General features: G+C 39.8%; 1 protein-coding gene across 9 annotated transcripts in view; it reads left to right on the top strand.

Moving 5' to 3' along the window:
• The first annotated feature begins 6,319 nt into the window (after positions 1-6,319).
• The window catches only part of Elavl4 (ELAV like RNA binding protein 4), an 86,527-nt gene continuing 73,975 nt past the window's right edge, over positions 6,320-18,871 (top strand). For 3 of the 9 annotated variants that reach the window (XM_087550337.1, XM_087550335.1, XM_087550340.1), the window contains exon 1: positions 6,320-6,612. In XM_087550337.1, the coding sequence (XP_087406463.1) occupies positions 6,565-6,612 (48 nt within the window). In that variant the 5' untranslated portion in view covers positions 6,320-6,564. 9 annotated transcript variants of the gene reach the window in all.

Below are 18,871 nucleotides of genomic sequence, written 5' to 3'. Positions count from 1 at the left end.
TCATCTTCATTAAAGATGTGATCCTGTTCAAGGAGGTATTTTGAACTTGAAGCTGCTGTTGCTAGGGCGTTGCTAAGGGAAATGAGCTACTCAGCACTAATGTGCAACTTTACCCCTCTGCATAGAAATAGTAAAACCATTCCCTCAGCTTCAGAGCAGGAGAGGAAGGAAAAGTAAGAAGGGTCAAGTGGAGACTTGCCTCTTTGTGACGGTTGTCTAGCACCACTCTCATGTTTTTCACCTTTCCTTCCCTCTCATGGAGAAAGGAAGCAACCTCTTTGTGTGTATGAAAGTTGTACATGGAAACTAGGCCACATAGCAGGGCAGGGTTCTGTGAAACTCCAAGGTCCTTGGCTAAGACACAAGGGAAGTGCCTGTCCTTTGAAAGGAAAGCAGCTACGGTTGCTAATCTAATATATCTGCCAGGGCCCAACCTCAGCAAAGTTTTTTTGTTCTTTAATAACCCAATGATAAGTCAATACAGAGAACTATGCATTAGTGCATAAAGTACCAAATAATTGTGCCCTAAGCATTTCATTCATAAGTTTGTCTAAAATATTTGGAATCAATAATTTATGTTCTTTTATTGAGTGCCCACCATATCCCAAGTACTGATTTTCTATGTGCTGGGGGTTCTAAGGAAATAACATACAATTTCTACCATGCAATCTCACAGTACAGCATAAAAGCAACAATGGGCTGTAATTCATTGAATACAGTCTATAATAGAATTGTTGAAATATTATCGAGGTTTGGGATTATGTTCACAGTTGAATTTTTTAGAAATACATTTAATATAAAATGTCTTGAATGGTGAATGCCTTCAGGTTTTAGTAAACATCCAACGATCAGGCACTTTCTGATCTACTTCCAGTGACCAGAAAGCATACACACGACGTAACAGTGGGCATCTGTGATGCTTTTAATTGTTTTATAGGTCAGGGTCTATCATCACCTGGTGGCAGGATATTGAAATGGCAGTACAAGCCTTAAGCATGGGTATTTTGGGTTATGCCAGTTATTATCACTATGCAAGTCGGCAAATGTCGAAGACACTACTCTTTTTATAATTATATATATACGATTATATTAAATATTAAATATACATTATAATATTTATAATTATATATTATATATAAGTACACTGTAGCTGTCTTCAGACACACCACAAGAGGGCATCAGATCCCATTACAGATGGTTGTGAGCCACCATGTGGTTGCTGGGATTTGAACTCAGGACCTCTAGAAGAGTAGTCAGTGCTCTTAACCACTGAGCCATCTCTTAGTGTGAATTTTTAAATGTAAAATAGTGCATAGAATAATATTCAAGTTTATTTAGACCTACACTTTTAAATAGAAAGTACTATATCTATGCTATAGTAAAAACATGTGGACTAAGTTGGGAACACATATATGAAACCTAAAATTTCTCCTTAATGGTTGTATGATCCTAACAAAAACACTTAAATGTCCTGGTAACTTATTTCTTCATTTGAAGCCTTGGGGTTGTGAGATTGAAATTCATAAGCAAAGCATTTTATGCAATGTTTAACACATAATAGACACTGATTTTTAATTATTGTTCCCTTTACAACAGTGCCTCTAAATAAAGGCCCTTACATTCTTCAGTATATAATAGTGCTCTGTTTATAATTTAAAAATAGGAGCAGTTACAATGGCTTCCTTGGAAGGGGTATGGCCAGAATAATCTAGCTATTAATATCATTTTTCAACTCTCATCTACAAGTTTTGTTCTGAAACAAAATCTTGTAACTTTACTGGCAAACTTCTGTCGTTCTTTAAAGCGTAGCCCCAAATTAGCATCTTCAGAATATACTGTCTTTTGACGTTCTCCCTCTACTGTTAGGACTTGATGCACGCCAGCCAAAGTTCTTCTCCAGCCGAATTGTAAGTTCCTTGAAGGTGAAGACTGCAATTTGTAGTTATTTTTTGCATCTCACATTAAGAATTTAGCACTAAACTTTGCCCACAAGGCTAAGTAAATGTTTATCTGCATCAAGCATTAGGACCGAGAAAGTCCGTTCAAACCTTTGTAAGTTACTGCTGTGTTATTATTCTCCAATTGTCTGAAGAGTCATTATATCATGTTTTCTTCAAAAAGATTTTCTCTTGAAGCTAACACTGATTGATTCATTCCTTATGTTCTTTATATTAGTAATAAAAGACTGCCATAGGGGTTGGGGATTTAGCTCAGTGGTAGAGCGCTTGCCTAGCAAGCACAAGGCCCTGGGTTCGGTCCCCAGTTCCGGAAAAAAAAAAAAAAAAAAAAAAAAAAAAAAAAGACTGCCATGTAGGATGCTATCCCCACCAAGCCTATGTTTGTTTTTAATAACAAACTTTAAGAAAATTATTGTGCTCATTTTACAGATGAGGAAGCTAAGAGTAATGAAGCTTGGGTTATCTTTTTACCCTAGTTGGGGTAAATGAGTTAAACTTTGGGACAGTATATATATATATATACATATATATATATATATATATATACACACTACTGTATATAGTATATATACGTATATCATATTATATATACATATATCATATGTATATATGACTATTGATCTTCACCCATATATATTATTTATATATAAATTAATATATATTTAAATATTACATATATAATGTTTGTGCTGTTCACAAAAGAGAGCATAGAAGTTAATTCAACCAATGATCATTGAGCTCTTCTAGACGTAGAAGAGGAAAATAAAAGTGTGCTTGGGAATTCTGTCATTTGGGCTTTTGGAATATTGGCCTTCCAGCTTTAATCCTTTGTACCTCCCCCATTCTCGATTTACAGCCTAATCGTAACAGATTATAATGAGACAACTGGAAGCCATACCTGGCTAGGAACACATGAAACAAGTCTGTTGGTCTTTTTCAGTTGAGAAAAGTGAAACATGTCCTCTGCCCTCCCTTCCCTTTCTCATCTTGACTGTGTCCATCTTTTTCAGTCATTCAACAATTATTTTACTCTGTATATTGCTCCATGATGGAGGGACAAGCTTACTTTTAGATAAGGCAGACACATTTCTGTGACGGGTTGTGATGGGCTGTGACGGGCTGTGATGGGGCGCTGTCAGGTGCCTAGAACACCGGTGTGCTTCTGGTACGAGGCTACATGGTGTATTCTGCTGTCTAAAAAACAACCAACCCTATTCTTTGTTCCCCCTCCCCTCCCTCCTTTCACATCCTTCCTCTCCTCTTTTCTCCTAAGCTGGAAACTTCCTTGCCTTTTATAATGCATCTATTTCATTATTATCAGCTGCAAAATTATAAGTGAACCTGGACCTTTGTTTACAACACATTGAATTACTTTCAGAACAGAATTAAGCAAATTAAACATTATATCCTTCAAGAGCCTAACAGCTACCCCAGATTGATCACTTGCTGTACTTTTAATTTTTTTTAACTTAAATTTAGACAAGGGTTTTGTTGCTTTGTTTTTATTTTCCTTTTAGCAGAGCTCTTCTGAACTAATATTAAGAGGTCTCAAATCCCTTAATGCAGGATCTTCTGAAATCCTTGTATGTTTTCACGCTGACCCTGCAGAGCATCGTGTGCTGGGAGTGTATCAGAGGAAAGTCCATACTGTTGCTACCGCTAAATTATGTCCTCTTTAGAAAACTTCTTTAAGAAAGCAACCTTATCCTTTCCATTTCTGCTCCAGAGAGTCATACTAGTTTTTTGAAGAGTGTAGTCCAAGGAAAATTTGAGAAGGCAAACAAACGTACATTGTCTCTGGAAAGAAACCTACATTCGGGAGCCACTCAAGCATGAGTTTAGGAGAGTGGGCGATGGTATGGAAGTCTGCTCTGGTCAGCTTACCTGCACAGGGGAACTCAGCAATTCAAGCAGACAGACATCTTTACTCATGCATTCCTGGCAGTAGCACTCACCCACAAACTATAGTAGATATGCCACTTAGGAGGGAGAAAGGCATCAAACAGATCATATATCTCTGAGAGAACATTCCACAGTGAATTTCTAATCCTCTCGCAAAGTCCCTGTCAGCCTGGTGCATCTTTCTTGCTCCAGCGAGATGTGTCCACTTTCCAATAAAACTGATTTAATGTTTCTACAGGGAAAAAAAAAAAGAAGACAACCAACACCGTGATTCAACAAAGGAAAATTAAACTTTAGATTTCATCAAAGCTTTTAAATCTAGTAGTATCCCATTGTCTGAGAAGATTATTTATAATGTCTGTAAAGAGAGAAACAGCAACCATTTATATATCTTGTTTTGAAAGGGGGAGAGGATAAAAGGAAGCTGAACCACGGGAAAATGTCAGGCTGCAGTCACTGATGATGCTATTTAAATGGTGCGCCATAATTCTATTAGGACAGAGCACATGGAATTCCAGATCTCTGCATGACAGAGAAGAAGAACCAGCAGCAATTGTGCGTGTGTGTGTGTGTGTGTGTGTGTGTGTGTGTGTGTGTGTGTCCCACCTTCCCTCACCATTTTGCTAATTCAATTGAGGAGCAAGAAGAGGAGACAATCTGGACAGCCAGAACAGGAGGCAAGGTCTGCAGCTGTGCTCGGGGGACTGGTGTGGAGAGAGGCGCAGACTGACTTGGAGTTTTGTGTGTTGCACGTGAATGCTCTGGAGATGCCCTAATGGACTGAAAATGAGCCAGCCACGGTCATATGGCACAGGTCTGTTTAGCCACATCTTTCGGTAGCATGGCAGATGGTAGACCGTCAATGGGTGGTATTGACTGGCTGGATTTGCCTTAGGGTAACAAGACTATGGGTCTTTAGACCCCCACTTCATCTTACTTCCCTTTGTGCGGCCCCGTACAGTAGTGGTTTTCTCTCTTGCCTGCCCCAAAGCCCTGACCCTTAGCATTTCCTTCTTCCCTTTTGAAATCTAGTCTTCCTTGGTAATCAAGTTAGAAAGGTTACCTTGTGATAAACACCCTTTAAATTATCACCAAGGCAGGAAAACTCGAGAATATTTTATTTACTAGGCTGATTACATTTTAATGTTTGAAGAAAGTGACATTTTTTAATTAGTGTTTAAGACATATGGTGAGTGTACAAATTAGCTTATTCCATACAACCGGAGTTTGATGAGAGCAACTCCTCCTTCTCACTCCCCAGTTAAAAATTGTCACTTGAAACTTAATATATGCAAGGAGGTTAAATGCTATTAAATGATGCAGACTTGACTTAAAGATAAAGGAGACATTTGCTATCTTGTGTAGTTAAATGCTGCCTCGGTGGACTGGAAAAATACAAGAATTGGCATTTGTGTCTCCAGAGAGGTGGAAGTTCAGAGCTTCAATATTGTCCAGCCAAGAAAAACAAAATGCCAGGTATGTGTGTGTGTGTGTGTGTTTGTGTGTGTGTGTGTGTTGCCTTCTGATGTAGACACATGGGAAAGTAAATGACAGGTGCAAGATTCTTCTGATCTGGCCACATAACAATACAGCTCCAGATCCTTATATTACCCCGTTCTCCATCTTCACAAGATTTCAACTTGGGGCTTCTCTTTATTCTTGGCAGAAGATCAGATTAATTGGAATAGAGTGGTACAAAAAAAAAAAAAACAAGTAAGGTACACTTCCAAAAGTGTTCCTCTTCAGGGCAGATCTGAAGGGGAAAGAAGAGCTCTGTGTGGCGACACATGTCTGGTTTGAGCCTGTGGTTGTTTGTAGCTGGTCATAGAATCGCACTTTTAAAAGACATACTTAGCATTGGTTTTGCCTTTTGTTTTTTTCAGTGTCTTTGCTTTTAAGCTTTTGGTCATTTAAATCAGTTGAGACGATGTCAAATAAACTCAGAAGATACGTTATACCTTCAGCTCTTGTCTCCAATTTGTGTGTGTTTTATCCACATAGCATACACACATCTGAATCCAGCTTTCATCTCACGTGAATATTTCTCTCATTGTAAAGAGAAAATATTTTCACGGACTTTTTACGTTCTCCCTTTCTTGGGATTAATTGAATGTCCCTCATTCAACATTTACAGAATGAAACAAGACTTGTTTGTATTTCATTCTTATAACAGTTCCTATTAGAATTGGTTGGTAGTGTTTTGTTCTGTTTTGTCTCCTTGCTTTAAGTCAAGAGGAGAAAATTATTTACTTAGACATAATATGGTAGAGACAAGTTTGCCTGTTAGGATGCTGGTGTTTCTCACATCACATGCTATACCTAACACGGAAAAAGCAGGAGCGCGCGCACACACACACACACACACACACACACACACCCCTACCTTTTGAGTCTCTCTATTTCGATCTGAGCACTCTACCCACCTGGTGGTTATATAGAGAACTGTTACTTTAAAGAGTAGTTTAAACCAGCCATGTTTGGGGCAGGCTGCTCTTGCAAAGGGAGCAGTACATATAACAGGAGGCTACTGTGTGAGAGATAAGGGGAAAATTCAGCTCACTGACTAGAGGTTTTAATGTGCGAACTCTGGGGAAATAATATATTGACTGTTCCGTGGTGCGCAAGAAAATTGAAGAACCCTTTGCAGACGGAGTGCTTTGCAAAGGATTCTATCTGTTTCTCTTAAAACAAAATCTGTGGCAAGATGTTTGAAATCAGCAGGACGCTTAATGCTGCTTTATTAAATAATGAGGTAATATTTTGTCACTTTTTTCTGGGCAGCATCTGTTTTTACCCCACCCCACCCCCTCATTTTCCCCTATGTTTATGAAGGGTTCTTTTTTCTTCTTTTTTCCTTTCCTTTTTTCCCTCCCCCGCCCCCCTTCGTAGAAGTCTAGAAAAAAAATTCATGCTTCTCTTTCTGTTCCTTGCTTTCCGTGCTTTTGGAGAATTTGGTTGTCTATCTTTTCTCTCTTTTCTTTTTTTTTTCCTGTTTCCTAGTCCATTGTGCCACGTAAGGCTTCTCCACTGTGCGGAGTAGGTAGTTATTAACGCTGAATTGGCTTCTGGTACAGTCCATCTGGACTCTGTGTGGGAAAGCTGGCTGCCGGCGACTGAGCGGAGCTATCTGCAGCCTTTGGGATGTGTGCATGGTGGCGAGGGGTTGCCTGATATGGGATTACTTCTTTTAAGGGAAATTGTTATTAATGAGTCAAGAAACTGCTCATTTATGGTAAGGGGGACACAGCGGCACAGTCAGCCCCACAGCGCTGGGATACCGTTTTGTTTTTTCTTCTTTTCTTTTTTCTTTTTTTTTTTTTTTTTAGGTTGCCTTAGCTGCTTGAGTGAGACAAGTTTCTTTCTGTGGTGGTAGATTGTAGCAGGAAAAAAAAAAATCATGCATGACTGGGAGACTTGCCTGCCTGATTCTTAAGATAATATACTGAGAATCTGTTGCTTTACAAATGCCACACCACTGATGTAGCGGTCAGCCCCTCACGCTGAAAGATGAATGGTACTATTGGAAATGCGATAATAAGGTTGACTTTTCCCAACAATAGGATTCTGCCTTTGTCTTTAGAGAAAAGGCCTCTGAGGACATTTGTGCGTTTGTTTGAGGATTCCTTTGAAAGACTTTAGAGTGGAGGTTTGTGCAGAAGTGATCAATATACAAAGCACATGGATTTTTTTATCCTAGCAAGACCAGGTAATTGCTTATGGTATAACATATGGTTACTATTTTGGAAACATGGCCGGAATGTTTTTTTTTAATATACCTCTTGTTAATTTTGGGCTCAATGAGTATACTGTGATCAATATGGATAAGAAAAAAGAGGTGTTAAAATTTCACCTTCTATGACCTGCATAGAAATATCAGGTAACTATTTTGTTCCTAGAGCGCTGTTTTCATTTGCGTAACTGTCAGAATTGTGTCAATATACTCCTCCAATATTTTGGTATTGGTGAGATACACTCGGGAGGTTTTGGGCTGTCAGTTTAGGACACATAGACCTATCCTATATGTGAATGTCAAGCTTTTCGGAGCACTGAACCTGGGAGTTCATCCTTAGAGTGCAGCAAGTGCCGTGGTTCCGTGTGACTCCAGGACTCATCACACAGGTGCTAAGGAAATCAATTTAAAGCTCACTTCCTTCACTGTCTTCTACCTGAAGGGCCCCCGGAGCTTCACGTTTCTACTCCTTCATTCACCTTTGTTTCTAAAAGCTGGGCTTACTTATATTGAAACACGATTTACATGATGTACCCAATACGCTGTCCCGTGGCATATCTGTATTTTCATAGGGTGTGTGTATGTGTGTTTATTGTGTGTGTTCGTGAAGCAATGTTTTGAAAAGAATTGCTTTCACCTTTAAAAATGAAGGGTTCTATTCTTCTTTTCTAGCAATTTTTCACAAACTCATTTATTCTTAGACTCCGAAGCCCAGAAATATAGCATATTTTGACCTGTGGTTCCACTATTCCTAGTCCAGTCCACTGTCAACTTCAGACAAAAAAAATTAAACACTGTGCTGAATAGTGGTTACCTCTGTGCATTTACTTGGAAAAGAAGTTTATTAAACTAAAGTTTATTACATACATAGGGTGTTACCCGTCTTCATAGGGTAAGGGTCTCAGGTAAATCACTTAAAAACCCAGGCCCCAAAAAATCCTGCGTTTTGCAAGTGTAGTGATCCGGAGACTCTGAAGTGTGTCGTATAAGCCTACAGTCTGTATGCATCACTACATACTTGCTAAATGTCCCTTTGTACATCTTTTAAGAAAGCAGGGGCTGGGGGAAGAATAGAAGAGAGAGGTAAAAATCTCCTATTCAGTTGAACAAGATGAGTGGTCTGCACAGGCAGTAAAAATGAGGCTGTTTTATTTCAAAATCATATTTTACCCTCCCCGCAGTAGGGAAAGCAAAAGGGAGTACGTTTTAGTCAGTTTTTTTAAAAATTCAGAGCATGCCCCTAAGTTGAAAAATAAATTCATTTAAATAAATCATTCATCATTCTCTGTTTTGGAAAGCTCCTACAGAAGACAGAAAGGTAAAAGCTGACAGCTGCCCTCCTCCTCCCCCCAGCTATTTTTTTCTCCTCTCTCTCTCTCTCTCTCTCTCTCTCTCTCTCTCTCTCTCTCTCTCCCTCCCTCCCTCTCTCTCTCTCTCTCTCTCTCTCTCTCTCTCTCTCTCTCTCTCTCCCTCTCTCTAACTCTTAGGAAATAGTTTTTTTAAGGCAAAGTTAAGTGAACCCAATTCACCCAACAAGCTTAATCCCAAACTCGAACGCTTTTGAAATGTTGGTCATGTTAGCTACAAAATGAAACACTACTTACAGAAAACCAGTGATACTGGGAAATAATAAAGTTAAAATGTAGAATTATTAGCACATTAAAGTGCTTTTGTTGTATCTTTAAGCCTAGAGGCAGATCATTAAATATGCATTTCGCTAGAAAGCAACTGTCAAGAAAGATAAGGTGGTTGAAAATACTCTCCACAGAAAAAAACCCTCTATCAGAGGGACGAGCTCCTGTATCCCCCAGGACCCGGAAAGGAAGGACACTCCCACCGTGAAGGTTTGCATCCTCCAATGACCTGCAGTTGTGACAGGACTTTTTGAGCTGGAAGAAGGTAAAAGGTAAAAAATACAAGCATGGCTGTTGTTGCTTCAGCCGGGCTTTAATTACCAGACACAAGAAGCAGTTCAGAAATCTGGTCTCTGTTGTTGTAGAGGTCACCAGATCATTAACATCGTCAATCTGGCAGTAGCTAATTTAAATAGCACCTGATGTTGCAACGCCTCCCTTCGTTTCCCCAGCCAATCAGAGTCTGGCTTCAGCTGACAGATGGTCCCATAAATGGATGTAAAAAGGGGAAGCTTCGAGCCAATTTCAGCAAGGCTCTGTTCAGTTGTTCTTATCTACATCCTAGAATCAGGGGTTTCAGCTCACTGCGCCTTTTCTTCCTCTCTCTCTTTTTTCCCCCTCTTTCTTTCCCACCCCACCCCCTCCCAATAATAGATTTACTTTACAATCATCCACACTGTGTTCTGTGGATCTGTAATATATATAACAATAGTAGTCATTTTCAAATTATATCCTGAAACCTTTGCAAATTTTAAGAGAAGAGTCGAAGCGCTGCGAGACCCAATATTTGCCAATAAGAATGGTTATGGTAGGTATAACTAGATATATAATCTGTTGTTCGTGTTGCTGGAGGGAAGGAAGGCAAGCGTCTACTCCTTGGCCAGTCTTAATGCTTGCACGAGAGTTTAGTTCTCTGCTGCTCTTTGGTTCCTTCATTTACTATATCTTTTGTGTAGCGTGCGGGTAGGTTCTCTTTTTGAAAAGCAGTGGGGAGAGAGATTGTCATTTCTAACAGGTCGTTGTCAGTTTTCCCTTCCACATAAAAGCAGAGGGTGGGGATGGGCTGAAATAATTGCTGGTTTGTTGAAAGAGATTCTATTACTTGAGACCATATGAGGGGGTGGAAGGGGGTTTCTTTTTGTAAGAGAGAAGAGGTTTGTCTACATGCCTGGGTTTTGTGGGGCACTGGGTGGATGCAGCAGGGTTAGGAATCTCTCCATTTCCGTGCTGGAAATGTAAACCTGGAGAGGCAGCTCCTGGGTGCTGAACGTTGAGATGGGCAGTTGTGTTTCTGGGGACTGCGCAGTCAAAACGGCAAAGAGAGTGATTTATTTGGGCTTCGGTAAACGCTGCATCTTGTATTTCAAAGAGTTTCCTGTCATGACCTCATAAAAAGAGGAGGCGGCTTGTATGTGTAGCTTGAGTTGTTGCTTCCTTCTCTGGGCAGCAGCTCTGTAAGAAGGGAATGTCGGCTTTTACATAACGTTCCTCTCTGCTTTTGACACACTGTGTGAGGGTCCATCTTCTGATCACAGATGGAGTGGAATGGCTTGAAGATGGTAAGTGAAAAAAAGAAGGCAGCTTGGAGGTTCCAGCCGTGTGTGTGTGTGTGTGTGTGTGTGTGTGTGTGTGTGTGTGTAAGGATTGTGGACTGCATTGTAAATCACTATTCTAATGTGTGTGTGTGTGTGTGTGTGTGTGTGTGTTAGTATTTCTTTTTCTGAAATTCAGAATCTGCCTCTAAGTATAATGGCATTGCATGCACACAAGGCATATACTGTCTCTTCCATCAAACACATTTTAGGCAAGAAAGGTTGGTGTCTTTTTTTTTTTTTTTTTTTTTTTGACAATCACAATGTCACCGTCACTGCTGGTTGGCGTGTCCACCGCCTCTGTGAGCCTTCAGCCGAATTACACGACTGTTAAAGTTAAAGGCACGTTTCTCTTTCAGTCTTCATGCTGGGAGTGATGGGGAAGGCTGGGGATGAGGGGTGGAGGAGGTGAGATTCAGTACCAGCAGATGCGATTGTGAAACAGGACTTTCAGATGTGGATAGGGAGGTGGAAAACCTTTCTGCCGAAGTAGTAAATCTATTTTTAGCATCGCCTTTTTCTGGAAAAAGAAACAGGGAAACTCCTTGAGTGCTGTTCCTGTCTCCCGGTGTTGACCCTCAAGATACAGCACAAAATGGCACGAACGGATGCCATGCGTGCCCACTTTGACTTTGAATTTTCACCAGCAGTATATTTCAGGGGGTTTGGGGCTGGTTATAGGGAAAGCTATAAATTCATTTTTTAGAAAAGCCAGAGAAGCCCCGGGAAGACTTTTCACTCTGCATAGATGTTGTAACAAAGCTGTGGTCTTGTCCCCATTCTTAGAGGATTGCCTTTGTCTGGCTGCTTGTTTTGATGGGTGTAAAACAAATAAGATTAGACCGAGCAGCCCAACTGAAAGCGATAGCTGGGAGGAAAACCCAATGAAAGGTTGCCGGGGAAACGAACAGAGGAGAAGCCGAGCAGGGAGCAGGTGGCTATCATGAGAACACACTGCAAACAGTGTAAAAAGGGAGGAGGGGGGACAGGACCTCGATTATCTTTGCTGTTCTTTGTGACTGGCCCAACTTTAATTATTCTTCATAAATAGGTGTTAATTACATTTCTAACTCTGGTTTACAGTGATTTTTTCGAATCTATTTTTAAGCATCTGTTCAGTCTCTCCTCTTTTTCTTTTTGTTTGTTTGTTTAAAAAAAGAGAAGAGGGGGAAGGGAGAATAGGGTCTCTGTCTTTTTCTCTGTCTCTCTCTGTGTGTCTGTCTCTGTCTCCCTCTCTCTCTCTCTCTCTCTCTCTCTCTCTCTCTCTCTCTCTCTCTCGTTCTGTCTTTCTCCTTCCCCTTTCCCTGCTGTGAGATTGTACGTGCAAAAAATTACAAGAAATCTTGTGAGGCCATTTGAAAAAATGTAAATTATATGGAATGAAGTTGACGGAAGCTTAACAGTGAGTTCCCACAACTGACAGGTTCTGCAAATGATCTCTCTGGAATTTCCAGCAATTATTCATAGGAAAAATATAGGCAGATTAGATTTATGCTAGCCAGTGATTTTTGTGTTAGGTGATACTGCATTTTTACTACATTGGATGCTGGTACTGTAGTTTCAAAGAGTTCATCATGTCTCTCATTTTAGATCCGGAGTATAAATAAATGTCTTTAGAGCATCATAACTGAAGAGCCTTTTCCTCCTCTGCCCATTCCTCTAGCCACAGAATCCATCCAAATGCATGTGGTCTTGGATCTTGGCGTAAGCTGAGTGAAAAGGTGATCTTTTCTAAGTGTCTCTGAATGTCTGCTGGGACCCATGCACACTGGATAGCCGACTTCTCCCTGGTCTCTCTCTGAATGCTTGTCTGAGTAGTGTCTTTTTCCCAGTAATGGTGGGTACCAACCAAAAAGGACTAACAGAGAGTACTTGAGTGACTTGGAGGAGCATAGATAAAACCTGAAATAGTCCTCAGTTGTGGTTTCTTCCTGGTGACAATAAAGATACATAATTGAGTAGCTAATTTGAAGCCCCAAAATGAAAAATTAAGAAACTCAAATGTATTGCAAGGGTGGACAATATAATTGCCTTTATTGAAAATCCTCTTAATTTGTTTTCTCTTCATTAGAAATCTCCACCATGGGCCCACCATTTTTTTTCCTGTGAAAATGTTTCTTTTTGTTTTGTTTTCTGATTGGAGGAGACATTATTTTGGTTTTATTCTTAAGGTAAAAAATAATAATAATAAACTTAGATTTTTGTCCTATCCTTGAACCTTGTTTTTCTATCTTTAGTGCATAAACACTATATAATCCATAAAAACAGAATAGTCTTTTATTGTCGCTAATAAAGTTTTATTTTCTGAGAATTTTCTAGCAGTTTTTAGTTAGGGAAAATGGTTTCTATAAAAACTGTCACCTTGGCTTGGTTATATAAAAAAAAAAGACACATAGCTCTGCTGATGATCTTTCTTGTTTCTTTGTTTTTTTAAAAACTATTAATACCAACTACCTGCATGTGGAGGGATACCCTGGTGGAAGCACCAGGCCGGATGTGCAGTTATTATGAAGTAAAAATCTGGATGGAAATATCGCTGCAAAAACATTGACTAGGTCGCAATTTCCAATTGCCTCTGTGTTTCATAGTAACGCATTGATTAAATCAGATGATATTTAATTTTTTGGAGGAATTAAATGAACAGAGCAAAAGAGTATAGGAAAAATTACTCTGAGAACCATTTATTTATACTCTGTTTTTAATATCTCATTTTAAAACATATGCATTTATTTCAGTCTCAGTGCCATTCATTCCTAACCACCATTTATTCAAGGCATCATCTTAGCACTACTCAGATGGACTTGCTGATGTCTGATGGTTTGCACAAAGCCTTAAAACTTTATTTTATTCTCCGAAGGACCTTTCTTGTTTCTTTTAATATGGGGATTTTGTTGTGAAAGCAAGACAAGGTTATTATGAGGTAGTTCTAGCCGAATATTTTTAAAATGATAGTGTGTATGTATTTTCATTCCAAATTCAGTATCGCTAAAAGTGTTTGAGATGTGGTCGACTTCAGATATTTTAAATTTATGGTTTCTATTATGAAAACGGGTTTGAAATTTTAAATCTAAAATCATTGTGTAATTTTGCGTGTGTGTGTGTGTGTGTGTGTGTGTGTGTGTGTGTGTGTGTGTGTGTCCATTGTCTCTAAAAGGATTTGTGGATGAACTGAGGTCTTTTCTCAAGTCAGAGTTACTATGAACAATGAAAGGGTTTCCTCAGGGCAAATCTTTTGCTTTGGTCTCTTCTCTCTGCACTTATCTCCTTTCTGTGGTTGAATTCTCGTCCTAGACAAAATACTATAAAGACCCATTCTGCTTCATTTAGCCTTTGGTACTTTAATACCTGATTTTCATTTAAAACAAAAAAGAAGAAACAAATAATCTGTGAGTGCCACAAGTAAGGCATGGTGGACTATCTTGATAGAGGCCATGTCATATGGACAGAACTACTTCGGTCTTGACAAATTTCTTCATCAGTTCCAGTGATCTGTGGCTACCACACACTTTACATGCCCGGACCTTTAATACGTACATATTTATTTTGGTGAGCTACTCAGCGATTGCTAGACATACGAGTATGTGCTGGCAAATGCTGCAATGCAGTATTTTTCCCAATGTCATTGGGAGTTTGGGGGGTAAGAAGGGACATGAACACTCTCAAGCGTCTATCTTACTGTCTTGCAGTTGATGGGCCATGGGCAGAATTAGTCGATTCCCCTTTGGAAGGAAGTAATGTCGACCTTTCATTCCTGACTCTCCATTCCTTAGTGCATTTTATGGATGGGGGGGGTAATCTGTATTTTTTATGAATTCTTGCATCTGTTTTAGCTTTTCCTTATTTGGTGTTTACCTGTACATGTGTATGGACCGCTATATGGAAAGGAAGCTGAAGTAGGCTGCTTTTCTTAAGTACTTCATTTTCTTTATTAATTCTAAGAGTGCTCTTATTAGGAAAAAATATGATTTTCATATATTTATCTGAAAAGATCTTAAGGCTCTACAGACTTCCATCAGATGCCAGACACTTTCTCTACCAACCACTTGAGGAGCTGGAAAGTGTGCAAATCCTGAACTGTGTCTGTGAGCTAAAAAGTGCTCGCTCAATCAAGGGATCAAGGGATATAGCGTTTGAATTAAAATGGGGGCTTTGTTCTTTGGGGACATATTAGTGTGATATTACCACTAGTAATAGTAATAGTAATAAAACTGAGGAGGAGGAGGAGGTAGAATAGCCCTGTTGGCATCCTATGCTTTGTGTTTTTCGAGTTTTTTGAGATGTTTTAGGGTCACCCTTGGATTTTAAAGCCTCAGTATTTTTTATGGCTAGAGGATGTCTGTAGATCAATGGCTTCCAAGGGTTAAAAGAGAGGGGAGAGGGTGGCCTAAAGGCAAGTGGGTAGGAGGAGGTTTCACAAGCAGTGATTGTCTTAATTTAGCTATCTAGCAAGGAAGAGGAAAAAAGGCTAAAGGACAAGAATGAGAGGCAGGGAACATGGGTGGGGGGCATTGGACCACGACATCCAGGGCGTCAACATGTGGATCTACAGCTTTCTGATGTAGAAGATAATGAGTAATGAATCTGAACTGTTAAATGCAGGATGCCCCGTGATTTCACAGAGCCTTGACTTTGCAAGTTCATTACTTCCTTCTTTGCTTGTTCACACCTTTAATAATAGCTGGTTTGTGGTGCTAGCTGGGGGTGCAGAGATGAGCCATTTTGTTTGTTGTTTACCTTATTAAGAATTCAGGCAGCACGTCCACAATAGCTTCGGAGCATCAGTGTTAGGAACCAATCAGTTTGGAAACGAAGTTGTTACAAAAGGAAGAAAATAGGAAAGCCATCAGCCAGCTAGCTAGGTATGGACATCCACTTAGCTTGGTGGTAATATTTATGTTGTTCATGAATTCATTAAAAAATTAGCTACATTTTTGGTGCTCTTATCAGGCTAGTGTCTCAGTCTCCCACCCCTCCAGTTCTCTCCTCCACCTCCCCCTCCACCTCCCCCTCCCCCTCCCCCTCCCTCAACCCTGAGATTCTGCCTCCACCATTTTTGCTTTGGACTTGTCTTACCGAGATCCTTGTAGCTAACACCCGAGATTAACACACACACACACACACACACACACACACACACACACACGCACCTGTGTGCACTCACTTACTAGCAAAGATTGTCTCAAGACTCAAGAAATGCTGAGATCGATCAAAGAATCTTTAAATAAATTTCAGTGAAGAAAACGGTAAAAATATTGAAGAAATATTGTTAGTACGTTGTGTTTACATCTTTGTTATTGATGTTTTTGTTGTTAAAAGATACTTGTTTTTAACCCCAGAAGTAGTTAAATACAAAACTAACATATGGGTTTTCATTAGTGAAAAAAAAATTTACGTGGCTTAGGTACCTCCTGGAAATGACTTTTGGTGGAATCTTGGTTTGAAAAATAACATTTATTGAGTTTAAATTTTCAAATATTCATTTTTAAACTATAAAAACAAAATAAACATTTGTTTTCTATAGGGAATGTAATTACTTTTCAGGATAGAAGGAGGCAAAGAATGGGTTCCAGCCAAGATGACAGATTCAGAGAACACCACCTCGGGAGGGAGGTCTTCTCCACCTGTGGGGGCGAGGGGTCCCATCTTGCTCCCGTGCTTCTCTGAGCCCTCTTTCTTTGTCCCCCCCTCTTGTAACAAGCAGCCATAAGGTTTGCTTTGCCATCAGGGAACAGCAGAGCTGATGGCCCTTCCTCGTTCCATGAAGACATGCTCGGTGAGGACTTCTTGTATGCATTTCTTTGGAATTCAAGGTTGCCACTTCTTTCAACTTTTTTCCACGCCCAAAATACACAATGAGAGGTTGTGTCTATGACTAGGGATAAAGTTGAGGTGAGAGGTTTTAAGGCGACTATTACCCAACGTCCCTGTGTCAAAGTGTGAGCAGAATTTCATGGGAACCTTCTGATGAAACATCAGTGGTTTGTCCTTTGTATGGGTCTCTAAACGAATCCAAAAGACAGAAATTAAAGATCTTCTAGACATTTTTGTCTGTAAGGTTCCGTGTATCCAGGAGTTCACCTCCAGGAAGAAGCAGTTTGGACAGTTAGAAAGAAATTATCTTTCAGCCCGATACCTGTGAAATTCGCCTGGAACCTGTTAATTTTACAGAAATATGAATACCTTTCTTCTAACAGAAATTCATTTATTAATTCTTTCTTGAGACATGTCCTCAATGTTTTTGTTGTCCAACCTGGTCTTAAAATACTGGACTCGAGTGATCCCCAGCCACCAAAGTCTTAAGAGTATCTGGAACTACAGTAGTTTGTCACTATACCTGGCACAGATGTCTCTTTCATAGCTTTCCTCTGTGACTGTATCTAGGGATACAGCAACCCTCCTGGCATACTTCTGCACAAACAAAAACTTTGCTAATGGAGTAGAAGACTTAGTGTTACCTTTTAATACATATCTAGATACTGTGGACTATCTGTCATCTGTCTATCTCTGTGTGTCTCCATCTCTCTGTCTCTGTTTCTCAACCTCCATGAGAGAGAGAGAGAGAGAGAGAGAGAGAGAGTGTGTGTGTGTGTGTGTGAGAGAGAGAGAGAGAGAGAGAGAGAGAGCATTTGTGTGTGTGTTACAAATGGCTGTGACCTCTATTATGTTATGGCTTGTGCTAATAATGACTTATCAAGTAGTCTGTTTCTCTAACAGATGAACTTAAATCTTTTAAAAGTTTGCTTTTGAATTTGTATGTGATAAATAAGAAACGAGTTGAGCTAGCTAGGTAGGTAGGTAGGTAGGTAGGTAGGTAGGTAGGTAGGTAGTTAATGTCCTCTTTGAATAAGCCACAGTAGTAAATACAGGTCTAATGATAAACGTAGGCTCTGAGGGTTGTTTAAAAGTAGAAAGCCTGACATCTTTGCTAGTGCAACTTGCAATTAGGAAACTGCCCTCTTAAAGTGGAATAAACTGGCTACATCCCTGAAGATCTGCGATTTGGACCAGATTTGACTCGTGTTCTCTTAGGTTCCTTTTTGCAATGTAGCCAATCACACATCTACGATTTGGGGATCGTACATGTCTGAAACATTAATTATCTCGGTTGATGTACTGGGTACAGACAGTCTAATTCCCCCAAGTCCAGATTCTTGCCGTAACACCAAAACAAAAGTGATACTTATGAATAATATTGGGAGAGTTGTCCTCCTGGTAACTGTTCCCCAAAGGAAGCTTTACATAAATGTACATTTATTATTCAGGATATTAAAAGGCAATCCTTAGCTTTTACTTTTTAATTTGGACTAAAATATGTAAATTGCTTTTATTTTGGAGTTGCTCTGTTTTAGGTGGCTTTGGGGGAGGATAACTTTCCAGCTTGATTATATTTTAATTGCTTCTAAAATGGAAGAGGTTCCACTTTTGAAATCAACCTGGTTATTGTGATTAGGACCCAGAGGGCCAGGGTGCAGTTGAAGCTAAAACCATATATATTGTCCTGTCCCCACATAGGAAAATTAGTTTCATTCCTACAGACTCCACAGTAAGCATGCTTATGTTGGTAAAGCCAGATCAGGGATTGTGGAAGCCTAAGTGCCTCTGAACAAGGAGGATCTTCCCCTGTACTGACAAGGCTCTAGAAATACTGTTCGTTCATTCATTGTTCATCCCTTCCTTCCTTCCTTTCATAATTTCTTCCTGTCCTCCTTCCTTTACCTGTGTGTATGTGTGTGAGTGTGTGTGTGTGTGTGTGTGTGTGTGTGTGTGTTTGAATGTTTGTTGGGCAGACGTATGTCCACATGTGTATGGAGGCTGGAAATTGATATTGGGGATTTCCATGATCAGTTTCCACTATATTGATTAAGGTAGGATCTCTTGCTGAACATGGAGCTTGGCAATTCTGACTGGTTTAGCTAGCTGGTTTGACCTAGGAATCCTTTGCCTCTACCTCCTGAGTGCTGGGATTACATATGGCTACCATGTCAGGCTGGCTTTTTATATGGGTTCTTGGGATCCATCTCTGGTCCTCATGCTTACTTCCCAAGTGCTTTATCC

The sequence above is a fragment of the Rattus norvegicus genome, chromosome 5 (assembly GCF_021556685.1).
Source record: "Rattus norvegicus strain SHRSP/BbbUtx chromosome 5, alternate assembly SHRSP_T2T, whole genome shotgun sequence".
NCBI lineage: Eukaryota > Metazoa > Chordata > Mammalia > Rodentia > Muridae > Rattus > Rattus norvegicus.
The sequence above is the reverse complement of the archived record's forward strand: the minus strand, read 5'-3'. Positions and strand labels throughout refer to the sequence as shown.